Below are 19646 nucleotides of genomic sequence, written 5' to 3' on the forward strand. Positions count from 1 at the left end.
GAGGAGAGGGCCGGGTGCCGAGCAGAGGGCCGGGTGCCGAGCAGAGGGCCGGGTGCAGAGCAGAGGGCCGGGTGCAGAGCTAGCTGACTATTGTATATACAGCTGAGGATGAGGTGCAGAGTAGAGGGCTGGGTGCAGAACTGAGGGCCAGGTGCAGAGTAGAGGGTCCGACACACAGCTGAGGATCAGGTGAAGAGGGCCAGGTGCAGAGCAGAGGGCCGGGCGCAGAGCAGAGGGCCGTGTGCAGAGAAGACTGTTGTACACACAGCTGAGGATCAGGTGCAAATCAGAGGGCCAGGCGCACAGGCGTGGGCCGGGTGCAAACAAGAGGACCGGGCACAGTAAAGGGCTGAGTGCACAGCTGAGGACACAGCGCAAACAGAGGCTTGGGTGAAGAACCCAGAGGGCCTTGTGCAAGGCAGAGAGGCAGGTCTATGCTGAGGAGTTAGCTGAAGGCCACATGCCTAGTGAAGGCCAGATGTACACATCTTGAGGCTCAAATCGAGGTCATCACAGGGCTGTGAACATGAGTGGTCCCACCAATAATACTGTGGACAGTGGTGTGGGGCATGAGACACTGGAGGTACCATAATGAAAAGAAAAGCAGAATTCTCTGGACTGGAGGCCATGGTGACATGAACCAGGGTGACAGCCGCCATATGGGTAGAGGTGGGAAAAAAGGGACAAGAAAAGTTTCTCTCCCTATGTGATATGTTACTTGCATTTTCAAAGGGAAGTGTGAACAAAAGAACTGTCCCTAACACATTGTTAATAAGGCAGGTAATAAAGCAGAATGTATTGTAGCACTGCATATATATACACACACAAACACACAAAGAGGGTGTTTTTTTAAGTAGTGTTTCATACTTTTACTTACTTATGCATACAATAACTGAGGTGCAGGCCAGAAATGCAGGGAGTGAGAGGATTCACCAGAGACAGAGCAGGGAGCAGAACAGGCAGATCTACTGAAATACACTGCTGAGAGGAGCAGCGAGTGGGTCAGGAGAGGTCTGATGTGCCATGTGGGTCAGCTAGAGATCAAACTAAGGCCTTAGCAGTGATAGCCGGAAATGCAACTTCTAGGCCACCCAAAGAAGAAAGTTTATTTATTTTTAAAGATTTATTTATACATACAAAACACAAAACTGGGGTACAGGCCAGAGGTACATAAGGGTAAGAGGATTCACCAGAGACAAAGTGAGGAGCAGAACAGGCAGATCTACTGAAATACACTGCTGAGGGGGGCAGCGGGCCTGTCAGGAGAAGTCTGCCATGCCATGTGGGTCACCCACCTGGCTGGGGATTGAACTCATGCTACAGTGTCTGTGACAGCTTCACACTGCTGTGCTTTAACCTATTGCGCCACCAGGGAGGCCCAAAGGAGAAAGTTTAAAAGGACAAGTACATAATATGGTTATAGACATTGTCTCTAGAGAATTATAGGTTTTTCTTTCTTTCTACAAATTTCCTATAGTGGTTGCCTATTGTTTTTTTATAAGACAAAGGCTATTTAAAGGGGAAAAAGGTATTTTACCCACTTCACTCCTCTAAGCAATGCTACATGAGAAACAGGTTAGAGGTACTGTTATCCAATCTCCAAAATCTCCAAAGAAAAAGATTCTGTAACTCTTCACTATAGGGTTTTCAGTAGCCAGAGTACAAAGTATAAAGCTAGAAGATATAGTAGTGGACTCATATACCTGGTTTTGTGTGGCTTGCTTCATCCAGGTTTTCAGCTGCCAAATTCACAGGTACCACGTCTGTCTTTAGTTCTTCCTTCCCATCAGTGCCCACATCTTTCACGATGATGTTCACATTTAGCTTCTGAGGAGGCCTGGATTTTGCTGCTGGTTTAGCATGCTTCCAGAAACGCTGCTTCAAGGCTTCCAGTTCTAAACCCAAATACCAACCAGTATGTCAGTTTAAGGCTCCAGTTAAGATTCTGAAGCTAAGTTTCTTAGCTCAAACTGGTAAGGGAAAAATATTTACACAGACATAACAAAAACTCATTTGCTACTAATACCTATGCCAAATTCCTATCATCTAATCCAAAGTAATGGACTATTTCAATTGTTCTTTCTTGATATAGTTCAAAATTTGGGAGCAAAAATTTATAACTTCAGTTTCAAAATAGATACATGTCTTTTTTTAAAAAAAATATTTATTTATGCATACAAGAACTGGGGGATAGGCCAGAGGTATGGGGGTGAGAGGATTCACCAGAGACAGAGTGGGGAGCAGAGCAGGCAGACTAACTGAAGTACACTGCTGAGGGGAGCAACAAGCGGGGGAGCAACAAGCGGGGGAGCAACAAGCGGGACAGGAGAGGTCTGCCGCGCAATGCAGGTCCTCTCCCCGGAAAGGGATCGAACTTATGCTGCAGTGGTTATGGAGGGCTTCTTATTTAACCAGGGAGGCCCCCATTTCTTTTTTAAAATGTATCCAATTGATAGAAAAATTACCATGATTTTTAATTATTCAAGTGCTTGATTTTTCATGGGTTTCAGTCTACTTTTAAAAACCCTATTGTGGAAGCAGCTCTCCTGTCGCCTATGACCAGGCAGGCCTCTTTTCCACAAACCTGTCCCGTTCAGGGGCAGCGCTTTCTGCCCACTTGTGTCTATGCAAACTCCTTTATTTTCCTTCCCTTTTTATAATAAACCCGCCCTTTTGAATATTAATACATAAAAAATAAAAATTTCCTATTGTGAACATCATACTCTTTACCAGCAATCTTACTGAATATGGACAAAATCAATTTTAAGAAAGATATTCAAGCTAGTTAGTGATATAACTCAATAGAACTGATAAAGCTGTTTTTCGGTGAAACTGTTACACCAGTATTGTTACAGGGCAGTGAGGGGGCACCCGAAACACCCAACTCTGCTTGTTCTAAATAAGTTCTGCCATCTGCATCAAGACAAAACATGTAAGACCTTTAATGAAAAGAAACTTGAATATAATTAGTGTAGAAAAAAAAAAGACAAAGAATATAGTTCTCAAATGCTTATAAGCATCTGAAGTTATCCATCCCCTCATGGGTAAAATTGTCCAGCTAAACAGGATCGGCCCAAAGCAAGGCCCAAAGCCTGCCACATGTCAAAAGCAATTCCAAGGGAACGCATATTAAAGGGTCAGAAGCAGTCATACAAGCCTGGGAGGAAACAAGCAAAATCAAAACCAAGATAAAAGGTGGCAAAGCCAAAAGACACAAAAACACTGATTCAAAGGCACCTACACCCCCATGTTTATTGCTGCTTTATTACAATTGGAAAGACATGGAAACAGTCCAAATGCCCAAAAATAGATGACTGGATTAAAAAGATGTGGTCCAGCGCCCTTCATGGTGGCGCAGCAGGTTAAAGCACAGCACTAAGAAGCTAAAGCCACTTCCACAAGAGTTTGATCCCCACCTGTCCCAGAGGTGATCCACATGGCATGGCAGACCTCTCCTGACCCACCCTCCTCTCCCCTCAGCAGTGGATCTGCCTGTTCTGTTCCCCACTCTGTCTCTGGTGAATCCTCTCACTCTCCCTGCACGTCTGGCCTGTACCCCAGTTCTGTATGCATAAATAAATAAATCTTAAAAAAAAAAGTGGTACATATACACAATGGAATATTACTCAGCAATCAAAAAAGATAAACTCATGACTTTTAGAGCAACATGGATGGAGCTGGAAAAGATCATGCTTAGTGAAATAAGCCAGAAAGAAAAGGAAAAATACTGGATGGTTTCACTCATAGCAGGAGTATAAAGGACCAGGGGAGAAAATAATAATGAACAACTATATACCAGAGACATTTTATGGGGGTGGAATGGGATCAAAAATGGTGGTGGGGAGGGAAGTGCACTGGACTATGGTGATGGCACATGAGTGATTTGGTGATGGTAAGACCATGGGGATTACAACTGAGATGGAAAAAGACACAAAATGATGTAAAAATAAACTATATTATTTAAAAAAAATCTAATTACAGAAAGAATTGGAAATGGCCTTAATGTACTCATACAAGCAGTGTTTGTTAATCAAGAAAAAGTAAATAGCAAGTTTAATGAGAAAAAAAAAGTGGCATAGTTAACCACCCCACAATTCTCTCACCCACATCTGTTTCAAACAGGCAAGGACCAAGAAGCAAACACTTTTTTCACAATCTTTCTGCCCCTTGTACCCTCTCCAGGTCTCCTTCTGGCTCTGCCTCCTGCTTCCTTCCCCCTTCAGTGTCCTAGCCAGCTTCTCCTTCCTGCTCACAGCTCCACCCTCCACTGAATGAGGCAGGGAACCTGGAATGCCCCCTTTTCCTGGGGGCCACCCTCTTATCAGTACAGTAAGAAAGGAAATCCATGTATAAGTGACCCTTGCACCACACACCCAACTTATATACAAATGGGAATACAGAGTGGAAGCAGTAGCTCTGCAGTGATGGTAATAGAGTCTCCTCCCCTTAATCACTGCTGTTACTCAGAATTCCCTTCTCCTTTCAGCTTCTACTGGCACCATCATTACTCACTGTTTAACATGGCATGCCACAGGGCAATCTGTTATAAGAGAGTTAAAAATTATAAAGAGAAAGGAAAGGAAAAAAAGAGGAAAGTTCTTTGGTTTAAGGGATGCTGGATTTTATTTCATGTGCTTTCCCCTGTATGATAAAATGTCCAGGAAACAAATTGGGTTCTTTTTCTAAAATGCACTTGTTCATTGACAGCATCTAGAAGTGTTTTTTCTTTCCCTAGTCTTAGGGGGAAAAAAAAGATCTGGAAGGAAACCTTTTAATCCCAAGTCCCTACCATTAGCAGATAACTTCAACTTCAAAGGAAAATATATTACAAACAAAAAAAAAAATAGGGAGAGAAGCTGTAAGTCTACATCCTGTTTTATAGTTTAGATATGGCTTAGTAAGCGTCAAAGCAAAGGATGGTGGAAAGAAAATGGAAATAGGCAGCATTTACTCTTTAACTCTTATCCTCAAGAGTAAAAGAAATGAATGGGGAGATTACTCAGGACCTAAAATAGTGATGCCAAACGTGCCTTTGTTTTCCTACAAATGCCAGGCCAGGCCCCTCAAAGTTCATCATCCCCCAATCCATAGAAACACCCACCGTTCTTACCCTTTATTACATGACTCTGGTATCATCTTCCATACCCAAAAACCCCTGCCCAAATCCTCTCCTTAGTCTTTCTCTCGCATCCTGCAAATCCTTTCTAAATGAAAAGTCTCTGCTCTAGCTGCAGCTCTGTTAACATGGCTTTAGAACTGTTTTCCTTGCTGTTGATCTTAATCCAGAAAATAGAGAAATTAGAGGTGAGATTATTCCCTCAAGCATTGCAGGAAGTAGTTGAAACATATTCCTGGCACCACAAAGCTTAGACTTACATGAATTTTCTCATGGAAACCTTATTTTACATGAGGATAAGGATAAACAGCTTCCCTACTGCTTTTGCACTTAAAGCTTTCCAAAGTGTCCGCCACACCAGCCACCATATTCAGCTTCCTTAAATGAGCAGCTCATATGGCCATTTACCTTGCTAAAAACCTCTCAATAGTCCTCTACTAATATGCTAAAGTTTAACTTTCTGGCATAATCTAAAAGCTCCATATGATCTCTGATCCCTCTGTGATACTTCGTTTAAAAAGAAAAAAAAAGGGCCCTCCCTGGTGGCGCAGCAGGTTAAAGCACTGAACTGAGAAGCTAAAGCCACTTCCGCATAAGTTCCATCCCTGCCTGCCCCAGAGGTGACCCACATGGTGTCACAGACCTCTCCTGACCCGCTCGCTGCTCCCCCCTGCAGTGTACTTCATCGATCTGCCTGTTCTGCTCCCTACTCTGTCTTGGGTGAATCCTCTCACCCTCTACACCTCTGGCCTGTACCTCAGTTCTGTATGCACAAATAATCTTTAAAAAAAGAAAAAGAAAAAAAACAACTGGAGTATAGGCCAGAGATTCAGGGGATGACAGGATTCACCAGAAGCAAATTGGAGAACAGAACAGGTGGGTCGACCAAAATACACTACTAAGGGGGGCAGCTGGTGATCTGGGAGAGGTCTGCTGTGCCATGTGGGTCAGGGAATGAACTCAGGGCATAGCAGTGATAGTGCTGAGACTTAACCCTAGGCCACCAAGGAGGCTCTCCCCATGCAATCTTCATTTCAGTCAGCAAGAACCTTTTCTTTCCTAGTCTCTGTATCTTCTGCAGGTTTGTCAATCCAAGAAAGCCCTCAGCTGCCTCTTTGCCTTGGTACCTTGTACTGAACTTCAGAGTTCAGCTACAGTATTAGCTCTTTTCAGAAGCTTCTTTGGCTCCCCATGAGGTACTCAAACTCTAGGTTCCCCATGAGGTCCTAACTCTAGGTTCAAACACACGCTAGTACTTATTCAGCATTATAATGATCTGTCTGCTTGCCTGTCACTACTTCTAGATTTTAATTTCTTAAGAACAGGGACTATATCTTACTTGCTAAATGAAAGTTTATTGTACCAACACATGAATGGCATCCCTAATTTCACAAATATTATGGAAAAGACTGTTTTGAAGTCTCAACTTTCATGTCAAGAATTACTTCTAAAAGAAAACATAATCTGCATTAAAATAAGTGCCTCTTACTATGTGCTAGTTCCCGGTGTAAGTAAAGTATAATGTTGAAAAAAATTACCCAATTAAGTAATTGCATTACTTAACCTCTTTAAGTCTTAGTCTCGTCATTCACAAAACAATTCCTGGGGCTATGAGAATTAAAAAACAACAACAATAACAGCTAATAAAGAACCTAGATGGTCTAATACAGTAAGTACCAGGGAAAAGTTTCTTCCCTTTCCTGTCTCTCAGTTTGAGGCTGTTTAGATAACTTTTAGTCCCATATAACAAAATTTAGTAAAGTCTAGTAAGTATTCCAAATTTCTTATTCAGAAACACTCAGAGAATTTGCAGTCCCATATAAGAAAATCCCAGTTTTGGGTAAGAGCTCCTTGTAATGTTCTTATTAACAGAGCCAAGCTAATCTAGTCTTCTACTCTATCTCCAATTCTCATCACAATACAGTTTCCCAGACTCACCCTGCAGGGCTTTTTGTCCCTTCCAAGAATCTCCTCTGTATTTCCACAAAATCTACCCATTCCATCAACAAAGACTCACCGGGCATATTTCACACATCAGATACTCTGGCCTAGCCAGCACCTACCAACAATAAGCTGCCTTAATGTAAATACATTCTCTAATAAAGAAGTAGCAGCCACTCTAAGTATTTCTTTATGTTACCTACTTGTATTGTTTCAGCTAATCTTCACTAAGCCCTGTAAACAAGTTATAACTTCACTTTTTAAAAAAGATGGCTTGTAGAGGTCAAATACCACACTCACAGTTAAATAGTGTAAGTGGCGCAGTCCAGATTCAAAGCTCGGCCTTGCTACAGAGCCTACACTATCACGCCACACTGCCTGGATGCAGAGGAGGCAACAATCAATTCTACCTACGAGTTAGGAAGTTTACAAAATGTGGTAATACTTGAGTTCTGTTTTAAAGAATAATTCATTTGTTCATTTAATAAATATGGTTGCCTACAATGAGTCATCCACTCTGGAAACACTGGGGATAGAGTAGGGAACAAGAAGATCCCTATTCAGAGAATAAAGGAGAAGAAAGTGAATAAATAACTATATCCACCTACTCTTCAAGTCTTTTCTTTTATCACCTATCAGAAGAAACTTATCCTTCCTCTGAACTCCCAAAGCACTTTATTCTAAATGTTACTTCTAAATGTTACTTTCAGAAAAGACTACTTTTCCCTTTTCTTCACATTATTTTTTCCCCAATTATCAGCAATACATTTTTATTACAGCAGATGTCACTTACCACTTTCTTATCTGCACGCTTCTTATCTTCCCTAAAGTGTGTAAGTAGATTAAGTATACAATAAATGTCAGATTTCTCTAAGTAGGCCCTACAGCATTTTGCATGTACAAAGTAGTTTAATATCTGTTCAGAATGAGAAAAAAAATTCAGTTTTTCAGAAAATTTACTGAACCAAAATGTTTAACTGTGTAAAACTGAAAGCTTTTATTATAAATGTCTTAATAAGATTTGACACAAAATCATATGAAAATTTAGAATTTCAGTTGGAGAGGCAGAAATAAGTTCCTATGTATAATAACAACACAACAGCAACATACCTCTTCTGTATAATCAACAAATTTCCATTTTTAACAAGTAGAGCATTCTGATACCCTATAAATCTAGCTACCTGGGATTCTCTACCTGTATTTGGTTCATCAATTGTGGTTATCTAGCGTTCCCTGTACTCCAGTTGCAAATGAACAAAAATTGCCCGAATAAATCACTCTGGAAAGACTCCCCATAAACTCAAAGGATTACCTCTGTTGGTCTCAGGTTCTTCAAGTACCACAAAAGAATCTTCATCAGCACCCAGTCGTGGTTTAATGAAGACATCTACTCCCAACTGCTTAAGTCTATCCACAGTGAACCTCTTCACTTTCTCAGGCAGCCCAACTGCTGTTGCTTTAGTTTGTTGTCTGGGTTCTTCCACCTTCTCAGCTGCTTCTTCGGTTTTTCTCAGATCATCTTCTCCCTCTAGGGCATGAGGTTGAGGTGCCCCAAGTCTGGCAGCCTGACAGTCCTCACTGTCCTTGTTCCCAAGGAAGCTGGATTCCTGTGGTCCCACTGAGCTGTCCCCGGGTGAAGGTCCAACATCACTTTGCTTTTGTTTCTCCTGAATGTCTTCTAGCTCCTCACCTCCAATTAAGTCCTTACTGCAAGACTCATCCGATCCAGTAGTGAGCTGAGGTTCCTTTGACACCACAGAAAGTGTACTGATTTCCATTTCACATCCAGTGCCTACTGTCTGCTCAGAACCTTTGCTATGGGGGTCATTATTCACCTCCATTGGATTTGCAGTGTCTATTTCTTTGTGATGGCTTGACTGATATTTAGATGACCTAGAACAGGAAAAAATGAGCTGGAGTTGAAAATTATCCTAAATGTAAAACATTCTCATCCCTTAGCACACAGTGAATCAGTCAAATCAGTTTTAAGGGAGTAAGGAATCCTAACATTTTACACCTGATGTTTGCTACAAAACTATTTACAGAAATCATAATCACAGGGGAAAAGGCTCTTACTTTAATAGTGCCATGGCATTTCCCTGGCAAGTTGGCCGGGGTTTTCGTTTGAAGAAATCATGAATGGTTTTATTCTCAGGCATATGATATGGAAGATTAAGTGCAGACTCTACAAAATAGAACAAAGCAAGTAAATGCATAAACAATATATACTGAAATGTCATTTCATATTCAATTAATGAAAAAGTAAAACCAAAGCCATCATCACCAGAGATGGGAAACAAAAGAACTCCCCTAAAACTAGTGGTTTTCAAACTTAGCTGTGATATCAAACTGATTCAGAAGTTTTTTAGAAATACTGATTCCTGTACCCCATTTAAGTTAACTTAATCAGAATTTTTGTAAGAGATTCAGAATTTCTATAAGGCCTAAGAATTTATATATTTTAAAAGTTCCTGGGCCTCCCTAGTGGCACAATGGGTTAAAGCACAGCATTATGAAGCTATCTGCAGCCACTGCAGCACAAGTTCGATGAAGCTATCTGTAGCCCCTATAGCACAAGTTCGATACCTAGCCATGGAAGTGATCCATATGGTGCAACAGACCTCTCCAGTCTCACCTGCTGCTCCCCTCAGCAGTGTATTTTGGTAGATTTGCCTGTTCTATTCCCCATTCTTTCTCTGGTGAATCCTCTCACCTGCTTCCCCTACACCTCTGGCTTATAGCCCAGCACTGTACACATAAATAAATCTTAAAAATCTCCCTTATTGGCCCTCCCTGGTGGCGCAGCGGGTTAAAGCCCAACACAGAATCTAAAGCCGCTTCCGCATGAGTTCGATTCCCGCCTGCCCCGGAGGTGACCACATGGTGTGGCAGACCTCTCCTGTCCCGCCCGCTGCTCCCCTCAGCAGTGTACTTCCTTGATCTGCCTGTTCTGCTCCCCGCTCTGTCTCTGGTGAAGCCTCTCACCGCCCCTGAGCCTCTGGCCTGTACCCCAGTTCTATATGAATAAATAAATAAATCTTTAAAAAAATTAAAAAAAAAAAAATCTCCCTTATTGGGGCCTCCCTGGTGGCACAATGGATTAAATATCAGTTATATGAAGCTATTGGCAGCCACTGCCCAATCCCCAGCCAGGGAGCTAACCCACATGAAGCAGCAGACCTCTCCTGTCTCATCCCCTTCACCCCTCAGCAGTGTATTGCAGTTAATCCACCTTTTCTGTTCCCCACTGTCTCTGGTGAATCTTCTCACCCTCCTGCCACCCACACCTCTGGCCGATACCTCAGTTCTTAATGCATAAATAAATAAATAAATCTTTAAATACTGAACTTGAAATTATCCAATTCATATTATTAGGAGTGTTAAAAAAAATTCCCCAACATACATGTTGAACTTACAAATATTATGATTTATTACACAAATAAATCTTTTTAAAAAACACAAATATTGTAATCTATTGCATTCATCTGAATTACCTCGAATAAGGCGCTGAGTCTCACTATGCAGTTTTTTCAAAGCTTCCTTACTTAATTTAGCTGCCTTTCTTTCCTTAGAGAAAACAAAACAAAAAACAAAAAAATCAGACTACATTAAAGCTATTACACAGGAAGACAGATATAATTTCTCAAGTGTTGCTCTCTGCAAGGAAAGGTGGAAGGGGAATAGTATATCAAGCTCAAAACAATATAAACTCAAGAAGCTCATATATTTACAAGTCTCATAGAATTATTTCAATTCATATTTGCATCCATGCTATGTACAAAGCACTATTTTGGGTACCAGGAAAACGTGATAGATATGATAAAGTATTTATCTCTGAGAAAGCCACAAATTCTTGAGGAAAGAGATCAATCCGACAACTGTGTAGCGCCCCACCTCACCTTCCTCATGGTGCCTTTTGAGAGTTCATTTTCTTCTTCACAGGAATGGATCCCATTTTCCAAAGACAGTTCCTTTTTCAAAAAGAGAAGATCAGCAACTTGACTAATGTGCACAAATATTAAACTAAAGCAAGAAGATGTTGCTTACTCAAATATTACTTTGATACTTCAATGTCATGTTGCATTAATAGTAAGTCAATTATTATCAATAGAAAATTTAAAAACACTATCCTACAATGCATGGAAAACAAGATGGCTGTCTCCAAGTGTAGTTGGGTCCCTCATTTTTCCTACCTTGATGTTATTTCTTGCCCTGAGGAAGAACAATACCTTCCAAGGGGCTGAAGGTCATCTTCCTAAGACAACAATGCCTTGACTGGTTCTTCTCTGTGGTACACTTCCAGAAATACTACAGTGTGTTCATTTATTAGGGGCCACAAGATTATAAAATTTACATTTCTGCCTCATTCTTTACCTGCTTCTTACACAAAATAAAGTATCTTAACTTTTTTTTAACATTCGTGTAAGGGCATTCAAAATACTAGTTTCCAAGACAAGGCTGCATGTCTATCATTTGCACTACAAGATTCCAAAATTATTAGCTGAAAAACTTAAATCAATTGACACATTTTTCTTTAGATAAGAAAAATTAACATCCCAATGGTAAATCAAAAAATAAAGCAAAGATTAGCTACAGTTGTTTAGCTCTTACAGCAACCACCTTAACTTGCCTTGCGCTTTTTCATTTTATTTTTCACAGCTGTCCTTATTGACTCTAATGATTCTTCATCTTCCACTGGAGAGTTATTTTCCTCTTCTAACCCAGTTTCAAAAAGGTCATTATCCACAAGACAGCCACTGTCATTAAATGGTTGTTTCACATTGTCTTCCTATATAATACATAAGAAAAAGCAAAATCCAATCGTTTAAAAAGTAAACATTTCGTGGCCCTCCCTGGTGGCGCAGCGGGTTAGAGCGCAGCACTGAGAATCTGAAGCCACTTCCGCATGAGTTCGATTCCCGCCTGCCGCCTGCCCTGGAGGAGACCACATGGCGAGCCAGACCTCTCCTGACCCGCCCGCTGCTCCCCTCAGCAGTGTACTTCGTCGATCTGCCTGTTCTGCTCCCCACTCTGTCTCTGGTGAAGCCTCTCACCACCCCTGAGCCTCTGGCCTGTACCCCAGTTCTGTATGAATAAATAAATAAATCTTTAAAAAAAAAAAAAGTAAACATTTCGCATCATCATATGGAACTTAGATCCTGTTGCATTAATAGACAAGTATATGGTATTCTAGAATATTCTCATTGGTTCCTAACACATAGACAATCTTTTGAAATCCAGACTATGGTTACTTAATGGTAAATATTTTTTTGAAATGTCCAATTAAATATTTATCAAGCAACTGGTTTATAAGACTTAAAGATAGTCTTCCTAGCTAGCAAAAAAAAGATATGACTTTTAACTGATAAATGCATGAGAAATCCACCTCAAGAAGTGAATTTTCCTCCTCTCAGAAGCAGCAAAGAACTATTCAATGTGCTCACAATCAAAATCCCATTTACTTGGAAGCATATCCAAAATGGAGAATGAAAACAACTTTGAAATCACACACACCATTATTTGCCATGCAAAACTATCAATTCAAAGCAATACTGAGTGCAGAAACAATCTTAAGAACTAAAAGCAACTTTCCAAAATGTTAATCTAGCTTAGAAGTTGCAAATTGTTTTTAAAATGTACCTCATTTTTCATTTCCTTCTTTTTCAGTCGCCTAATTTTTGCCATCTTTCTCTCCTCTTTCTCAATTCTTCTCTTTGATTTTACTTTAGCTTTTTCTGCAGTTCCTCCTTTATCACGTATGGGGTTTTTTGAGGTCTTTCTGTCAACTGTAAAGTGCACTGTATTTTCAGATGGGAGACCTAGTTCTAAGCAAGGTGTCACCTGGCTTTCAAGACTTTTTGTATGTAATGATTCTTCAAGGTCACTCTCATCACTGTCCACCAGAGTTTTGTAAATCCTTCTGACTTTTCCTTTTTTGACAGCATATAAATTCTCTTTATTTTCCTCCTCGACACTGTCATAGGTAGTTTTCTGTGGAGACGCATTTGTGTCCTCTTTTTCAGAATCACTGTCTTGTAGCACCTTCCTGCTTTTCAATTTCTTACTCACAAATATGTCTTCATCTGAATCTGGGGGAAACAAGTTTTTGTTTTTAAAAGAGGTTTGGTGTCATATGGCCTTCCTCCTAGCCTCACTACTCCTGAAAAATATACTCAGTTATCCAAGGGATTTATCACCTTGTGAAATTATGTAACACTATTAAGAACTGATTGTAGCAAAGCAAGTCTAAAAATACATTTTGAAAAACATTTTTCCCTGGAAAAATGTCTCTTACTGAGAACTGTAATTACATGTATTTACAATGTGTAAAGTTGTTCTAATCCTTCTGGCAGGTGCTAAAAACCCTTTTATTATAGAATGAATGCATTCAATCAGGCAATGTGGTAGCTTCTAGACATTTTTATACACTCAATAACATAATGGAAATGACTTTCAAAAGGGTACAAACCCTAAGATTGGGCATTTAATCCAATTCAGTTGTAGCTCACGTTCCCACATTCCATTCCTAAAAATAAATGTACTGGATATTACAAACCTCTTTCACTCAAGGGCCCAGTTGTTTCACAGCTGCCCTGCCCACTGTCTGAAGGACTATCTGCTTCTTCTGAAATAAGTTTTGGATAATTGATTTCTAGGTGAGCCTAGAAAATGAGAACATATTTTAAATTAATCAGCAGGTGACAAAAAGTTCTATATACATAATGATACATAAATTGATCATCAGACTGAAATAAGGAAAAAGACTAACACAATTGCCCAATGAAGGATTGACATTACAGATCACTGGAAAAACAAAACCCAAAATTCATTGTCCAACTTCAAAGGATACAATAGCACCAGCGCCTTTATTTGAGTAATGATAAAGAAAGAAAAGAAGCAAGACTTATTGTGCTTCTTCTGTGAGAACTACTTCTCAGTGTATCCAAATGGCCTGTTAAATAATCCCAATGTGGGAAACTCTAGAGGCCAAATTATGATTTCTTTAACAATTGCAAGGAAAACAAAGAGGGAGGGGGAACCTATACCTACCAACAACTGAAACATGTAGACTTTGTTTGGTCCTGATTTAAACTGAAAATATAGGTATAAGTCAAAGAAATCTAAACAGTGACTGCTAGTTACTTCATAGTAAGCATTAATTCTAAATTTTTTTAGGTGTGGCAATAATATAATTATCTTTAGAAAGCCCTTGTCTTTTAGAGATGCTTAATGAAGTGCTTGCAGATGAAATAATGCCTGGAATTTGCTTGCAAATAAGCCAAGGAGGGATGGTGTGGGTGAGGATATAAATGAAATGAGATTGGTGTGATATAATTGTTGAAGTTAAGTTCATTATATCAGTCTTTCCACAATTGAATATGCTTGAAATTTTCAAAATAAAAACACTTTAAAAGTCATAGGTAAAACTACTTGAGGAGGGTGTTAGCTGACCTGACCAGTTAGTGACCAAGCTGACCCTAGACACCTGGTCTCCTACCTCCTTGGTGTTCGTAGGTCGTTTAAACAAATTATTAATAAGAGGTAACTATTAACATCTATAATAATAATACAGCACAAGGTCTCACCTGAATGGTTTCTCCAACAATTATTCAATTGATTTAAATTTTTGGGACAATTATTAAAATAATAACCAAAGATAACATGCGCTGAGTAACCAATGAAGATCACCACGTGCAGATGAGTCTCCTAACAATCCAAAGCAGTAAGACCTTAGTCATGTTTTGTGGATGAGGAAATTGAACACAGGGAGCCACACAGCTGGATACTCTGATGCTCTTAATCCCCATTTTAGACAATTTGCAGTAGAGTACCAGCAATGTTCAAAATGCAGGGCCAGGTGTAAGGTCTCAATAATCAGTAATCAAAATAAGAACTTATTGTACTATTTTTTTTTTAAATCAATAAAATAGGGGCCCTCCCTGGTGGGACAACAGCACTATGAAGCCATCCATGGCCACTGCAGCACAAGTTTGATTCCCGGCCAGGGAGCTGACCCACACCACTCAGCAGACCTCTCCTGACCCGCCTGCTGCTCCCCTCAGCAGTGTGTTTCAGTCAGTCTGTTCTTCTCCCAACTCTGTCTCTGGTGAATCCTCTCATCGCTTTCACACCTCTCGCCTGTACCCCGGTTCTTTATGCATAAATATATTTCCTTAATCAATAAAATGGGCACATTATGGCTACTGGGAGTCAACTGTGTGCTATTACTGGAATCATAACCAGGGTTAGTGTAAAGTGAGGCTGAGTCATGCAAGGCAGGGTCAGATCTTGCCTGTTTAGAAGTTTGGTATTTTATTCGCTATCACTTTCTTGATCGCTGATTTTCGCGCACCCCTTGAAATTATACTCTCAAGGTGACTATCTCACCCTAGTCCCAGTCGCAGAAAAGCATTCAGCTGTTTCATGCCAATTTCCCAGGAGCGAGAGGAGGGTCTGAGACTGTCACTTCCGCTCCCCGGGCCTCGCAAGAATACCCAAAGGCCTCTTCTAGACTCAATTTTGAGCTCTTAGGATCCCCGCTATCTGGAGAACCGGCCCCGCAAGCTAGTGGCCGCATTCGATCTGGGCCTTCTTAACATTTCGGGGTTCTGTAAAAAGAGCTCCCGCGCCAGGAAACGCGCCAAATGCGAGGGCGGGCGAGGCTGCGGAGTGGGGCCCGGGCGGCCGGCGGGGGAGGTGACGAAGACGCTGGATGCCCGCGCCCGGTCAGGACTGAGGGGTCGCCAGCCTTGGGATCACCGGGGCAGCCCCTTGACCCCCACCTCTGACATGGAGGCCGAGCCGCGCGGGGCACACCGGGAGCTGTAGTCCTCCAGGCCCACCGCCGCTCGGCGCGGCAGACCCCAGCCCCTACCCATCCCTTGGTGCCGGGCCCCGCAGCCCAGGCTGGCGGCACTTGCATCAACTCACCTCAGAAGCTACCTCGCCCGTCATGGCTGCGGCCTTCTCAGAGCTCTACTCAGAAGCAAGCTGGGCTCGGGTTCCTCCAGTCCAGGCGTAGCTGCTCCCGCCGTCTACCCCGGCAGTGCGTTCGAGCTTTCGCGCCCAGCCAGCGGGTAGGCCCCACCCCCGATGATGTGCACCAATCCGGAGAAGGGCTCCTACGTGAGGCCACGCCCCCCACGCCTGTCTTCCAATCACGAAGTGCCTCCGCCCAGCCCTCTAAATGTAATCTGGGTGGGGTTGGCGGGTTGCGGCTCCCCTTGTCAACTGAGCCTGGGGGAACTTGGAGGCGTCCTGGCTGTGGGATGATAGGGCCTTCGGGCCTTGGAAGACGGTACCTGACCATTTCTTTGATTTTTGACCTTCGCTATCGCTTGACAAAACGCCGATCAAGCGCAGTTTAAATGAGGAAGGCCTCCTGGCGGGAAGTGAGCCGGGAAGTCCGGTATTTGAATTTGCAGCCCTCTTCCCACCCCCACCCCTCACCCCAGGATTTTCTCCATTCCCAGAGCAGTTAGACACCACCTGTTCCTTCTTGTACGTGACACACCACCGAACAGAGAAAAGATTTGTAAACTGTCTTAAGAGTATTTTTGGGTAACCTTTATAATCTTCTTTAGATTAGTTCAAGATGACAGAAAATGCCCACCCGTCCAACTCACAGAGGACCTTTTACCTTTGGCAAGGCAAAAGAAAGAAAGCTCTAGAGTCAGACTAATCCCAGACCATTACGATCCAGCTTTGTCACTGCACCCGGTTCTGTTTTCCCCTTCTGGGTCCAGTCTTTTCTTATCCTCCTCAGTCCAGGCAAGGTTGACTTCTCCCAACTACATCACCCAAGTTCCTTTGCCCTCTGATTTCTCTTTAGGTCAAAGTACTGAAAGGCACTTTACAAGGTGACTTTAAGAAGGAGATCAGGAAAGAAAGGTCACAATATTTACTACCCCCTCTTACTCCCTGCAATCCTAGCCACTGGTAGGTGCGCTACTCCCTCGCCCCTCACCCCCCATTTTCCTAGTACTTTTCTGGTTTTAGCATTAGAAGTCCCATACCCTGGGAATCTCCAGGGTGATTAATCACCCTATCTCCTGGCCTTCTCTTCCAAGTTCCCAGCGTTGGCAAGTTTCAGACAAAAGTTCTCTCTCATTTTCACTTCCTCATCTCTTTACCACTTCTCAACCCACTTCTGTCCCCAGCAACAGGACCGCATCATCCATCATCTTAGACATTATTCATTCACTTTACTATTAATTTTCACATCGATGCTTCCCAAATGTGCATCTTATAGCACTCTTCCTTGACGGGCTAATATTTATGGGGGCTTACCTTGTGACAGAAACAGTTGCAAGAATTTTGCCAACATTGTCGTATTTAATCTTCAGAGTAATTGTGTAAGGTAAGTCATATTACTATCTCCATTTTAGTCAACAAGGAAATTAGGTCTTACAAGGCTAGTTACTGGTAAAGCCAATATTCCCACCTTGCTCAGTCTAACTCAAACCTCAGAAAGATCCTGCTGAGTCCCCTCTACAATCTCCCTCCTTCCCCTGTTCTTGTTTTCCAGAAAACATTTATCGCTGCCTGAAATGTCTACTTGGGTATTGTTACTCCAAAAGGATAAGCATTGTATTTTCTTTAACAACATATTCTCACTATCTGGAATAGTCATTCTCTAACCTAAGCAAGCATCAGAATGATCTGAAGGGCTGGTGAAAGCACAGATTGTTGAATCCCACTTCCAGAGTTTCTGACTCATTCTGTCAGATGTGAAGACCAAGAATTTGCAATTCTAAACAAGTTCCCAGGTGATGCTAATGCTGCTGGTATTGAGACCACACCTTGAGAACTAAGAATTTAGAACATTCCTGACTCATGGTAGGGAAATCAATCAATATTTGTTAAATGAATTAATTCAGCAACTTGACAACTATTTTATTCTTCTTAAACGACCTTGGAAGTGAATAAGAGATATTAGCATTTTCAGAACTGATCAGCTTGTTCCTCTCTTTGAAGAGCACCTCTTTAGTTACCACAGATGCTAAAATGGCACTGCTTAGAACAATGGGCAGAAGGAGAGAGAGCTAGGAAGGGAAACCACTCATTCTACCTATTTATTCACTTGGGTCAAGGAAGGTAAAGGGAGTCTGTATTTGGAATTAGTGACCTATAGTCTCAACTTTGGTGAGTGATGCCAATAACCCATCACTCACCAGCTCAGAATTACCCTTGGTCCTTCTGTTCCTTACCCTTCAGGGTTAAACAACATCCAACCCTTTTTATGAAGTTGATGGGAAGCACTAAGGGAAAGACCTAGAGTTCATTTTACAGAAGGATGAACTGGAACCTGTCCTGTAGGTGGCTCTTTGAATTTAGCAATGTCGTTTTGCTTCTCAAAGGCTTGTTTTTCTTGTTTGTAACCAGAAAGCTTCAGATCAAATCGTGATTCTCAAATAGCTTTAATTGGCAGAGCACCTGGAGGAATGTTACGTTGCGGGACTAGCTAGGCTGACACAGTAAACCTGGTTGTTTAGTTAGAAGACATTTTCACTAGTAGGACCTATTACTATATCGCAGAAAATCAATATAAAATCAAGTGTGAGGCTACATACATCTTCATGAAAAAAATAAGCCACGCAATTTAACATGCTCTATTTATTCGAAAGTTCTATTTATATTTTCTTGCTGGCTGGAGAAAAATGACTAAATAATATATTTCACTTAAGTTTTTCTGCAATTTGAGAAAGCCTACCACGTTAAATTTTTAGTACCATTCCTCTGGAGTGAGAACTGCTTGCTTTTCCAGACTCTTGTCCCTAGACCATCATTTCTGGGGAAGCACCGCCACCATGTGGCAAGGTTGGGCCATGTCACTCCATCTACTGCCTGAAGCCACTAATTTTTTTTTTTTAATTATTTAGCGTTGTTTAAAATTTCCTTTAGTGTGGTGAAATAATTGCATCTCTCAGAGTCTGCTTCCAAAAATAGCTTCATACTTTAAATTAATAAGGTTAGAAAGCTTCTTTTGGAGAGTTCCCACTTGAAGGACAAGGCAGTTTTTCTTGCTTAATGTAGTATTATTCCCTGACATTTGAAAATGGCATTAAAAAAAAAGAAAATGGTACAGGACCTGATATATAGTGGGCATTTAATAATTATTGAATTGAGGATTAAATACTGTGGCCCACACATCAAAAACGAAAATCACCAGGGGCTTTCCCAAGGCATGGCAGCACATACACCATCAACTAGTTGACTGCAGAAGCTTGTGGACCACAACTTTTGGCAACCTAAAATACTATTATATATTTTTCCACTTATTCAACAAAACTAGCACAAATATTTTTAGCCTATGCTAAACACAGAATATAAAGATAATGAAATAAAATATTGATGTCAAAGAGCTTCTCCCATTGCTGCTTAGAGCCAGGCACACATACAAACAAGCACGTGCAATAGTGGAAGTGTGAGCCAGGAGCTGTGGGGCCCTGGATGAGGGGTAACTAACGTTTCCTGGGGTGAGCTGGAGAAGATGACTCATGAACAGAGTTTCCAAGACAGATTGAAGTTCTCCAGGCTGGCATAGGGAGGAGAAGGCACTCTAGGAGCTTGATACAGCATGTTGAGT

At 41.5% G+C, this 19646-nt stretch overlaps 1 protein-coding gene across 2 annotated transcripts in view; it reads right to left on the reverse strand.

Annotated features, from left to right (window-relative positions):
• Positions 1-16084, reverse strand: part of CLSPN (claspin) — a 29799-nt gene extending 13715 nt beyond the window's left edge. Inside the window, exons 1-9 of one of the 2 annotated variants that reach the window (XM_004678786.2) lie at positions 15989-16084; positions 13614-13719; positions 12698-13146; positions 11684-11846; positions 10957-11054; positions 10552-10624; positions 9134-9242; positions 8370-8950; positions 1704-1895 (exon numbers count right to left, since the gene is read on the reverse strand). In XM_004678786.2, coding sequence (XP_004678843.1) covers positions 1704-1895; positions 8370-8950; positions 9134-9242; positions 10552-10624; positions 10957-11054; positions 11684-11846; positions 12698-13146; positions 13614-13719; positions 15989-16012 — 1795 coding nt within the window. In that variant the 5' untranslated portion in view covers positions 16013-16084. The remainder of the gene's footprint in view (positions 1-1703; positions 1896-8369; positions 8951-9133; positions 9243-10551; positions 10625-10956; positions 11055-11683; positions 11847-12697; positions 13147-13613; positions 13720-15988) is intronic. The other variant, XM_004678787.2, reaches the window with a different exon arrangement.
• Positions 16085-19646: the final 3562 nt, after the last annotated feature.

This window comes from Condylura cristata, unplaced genomic scaffold, assembly GCF_000260355.1.
Source record: "Condylura cristata isolate star-nosed mole 26May11 unplaced genomic scaffold, ConCri1.0 scaffold00008, whole genome shotgun sequence".
Lineage (NCBI taxonomy): Eukaryota > Metazoa > Chordata > Mammalia > Eulipotyphla > Talpidae > Condylura > Condylura cristata.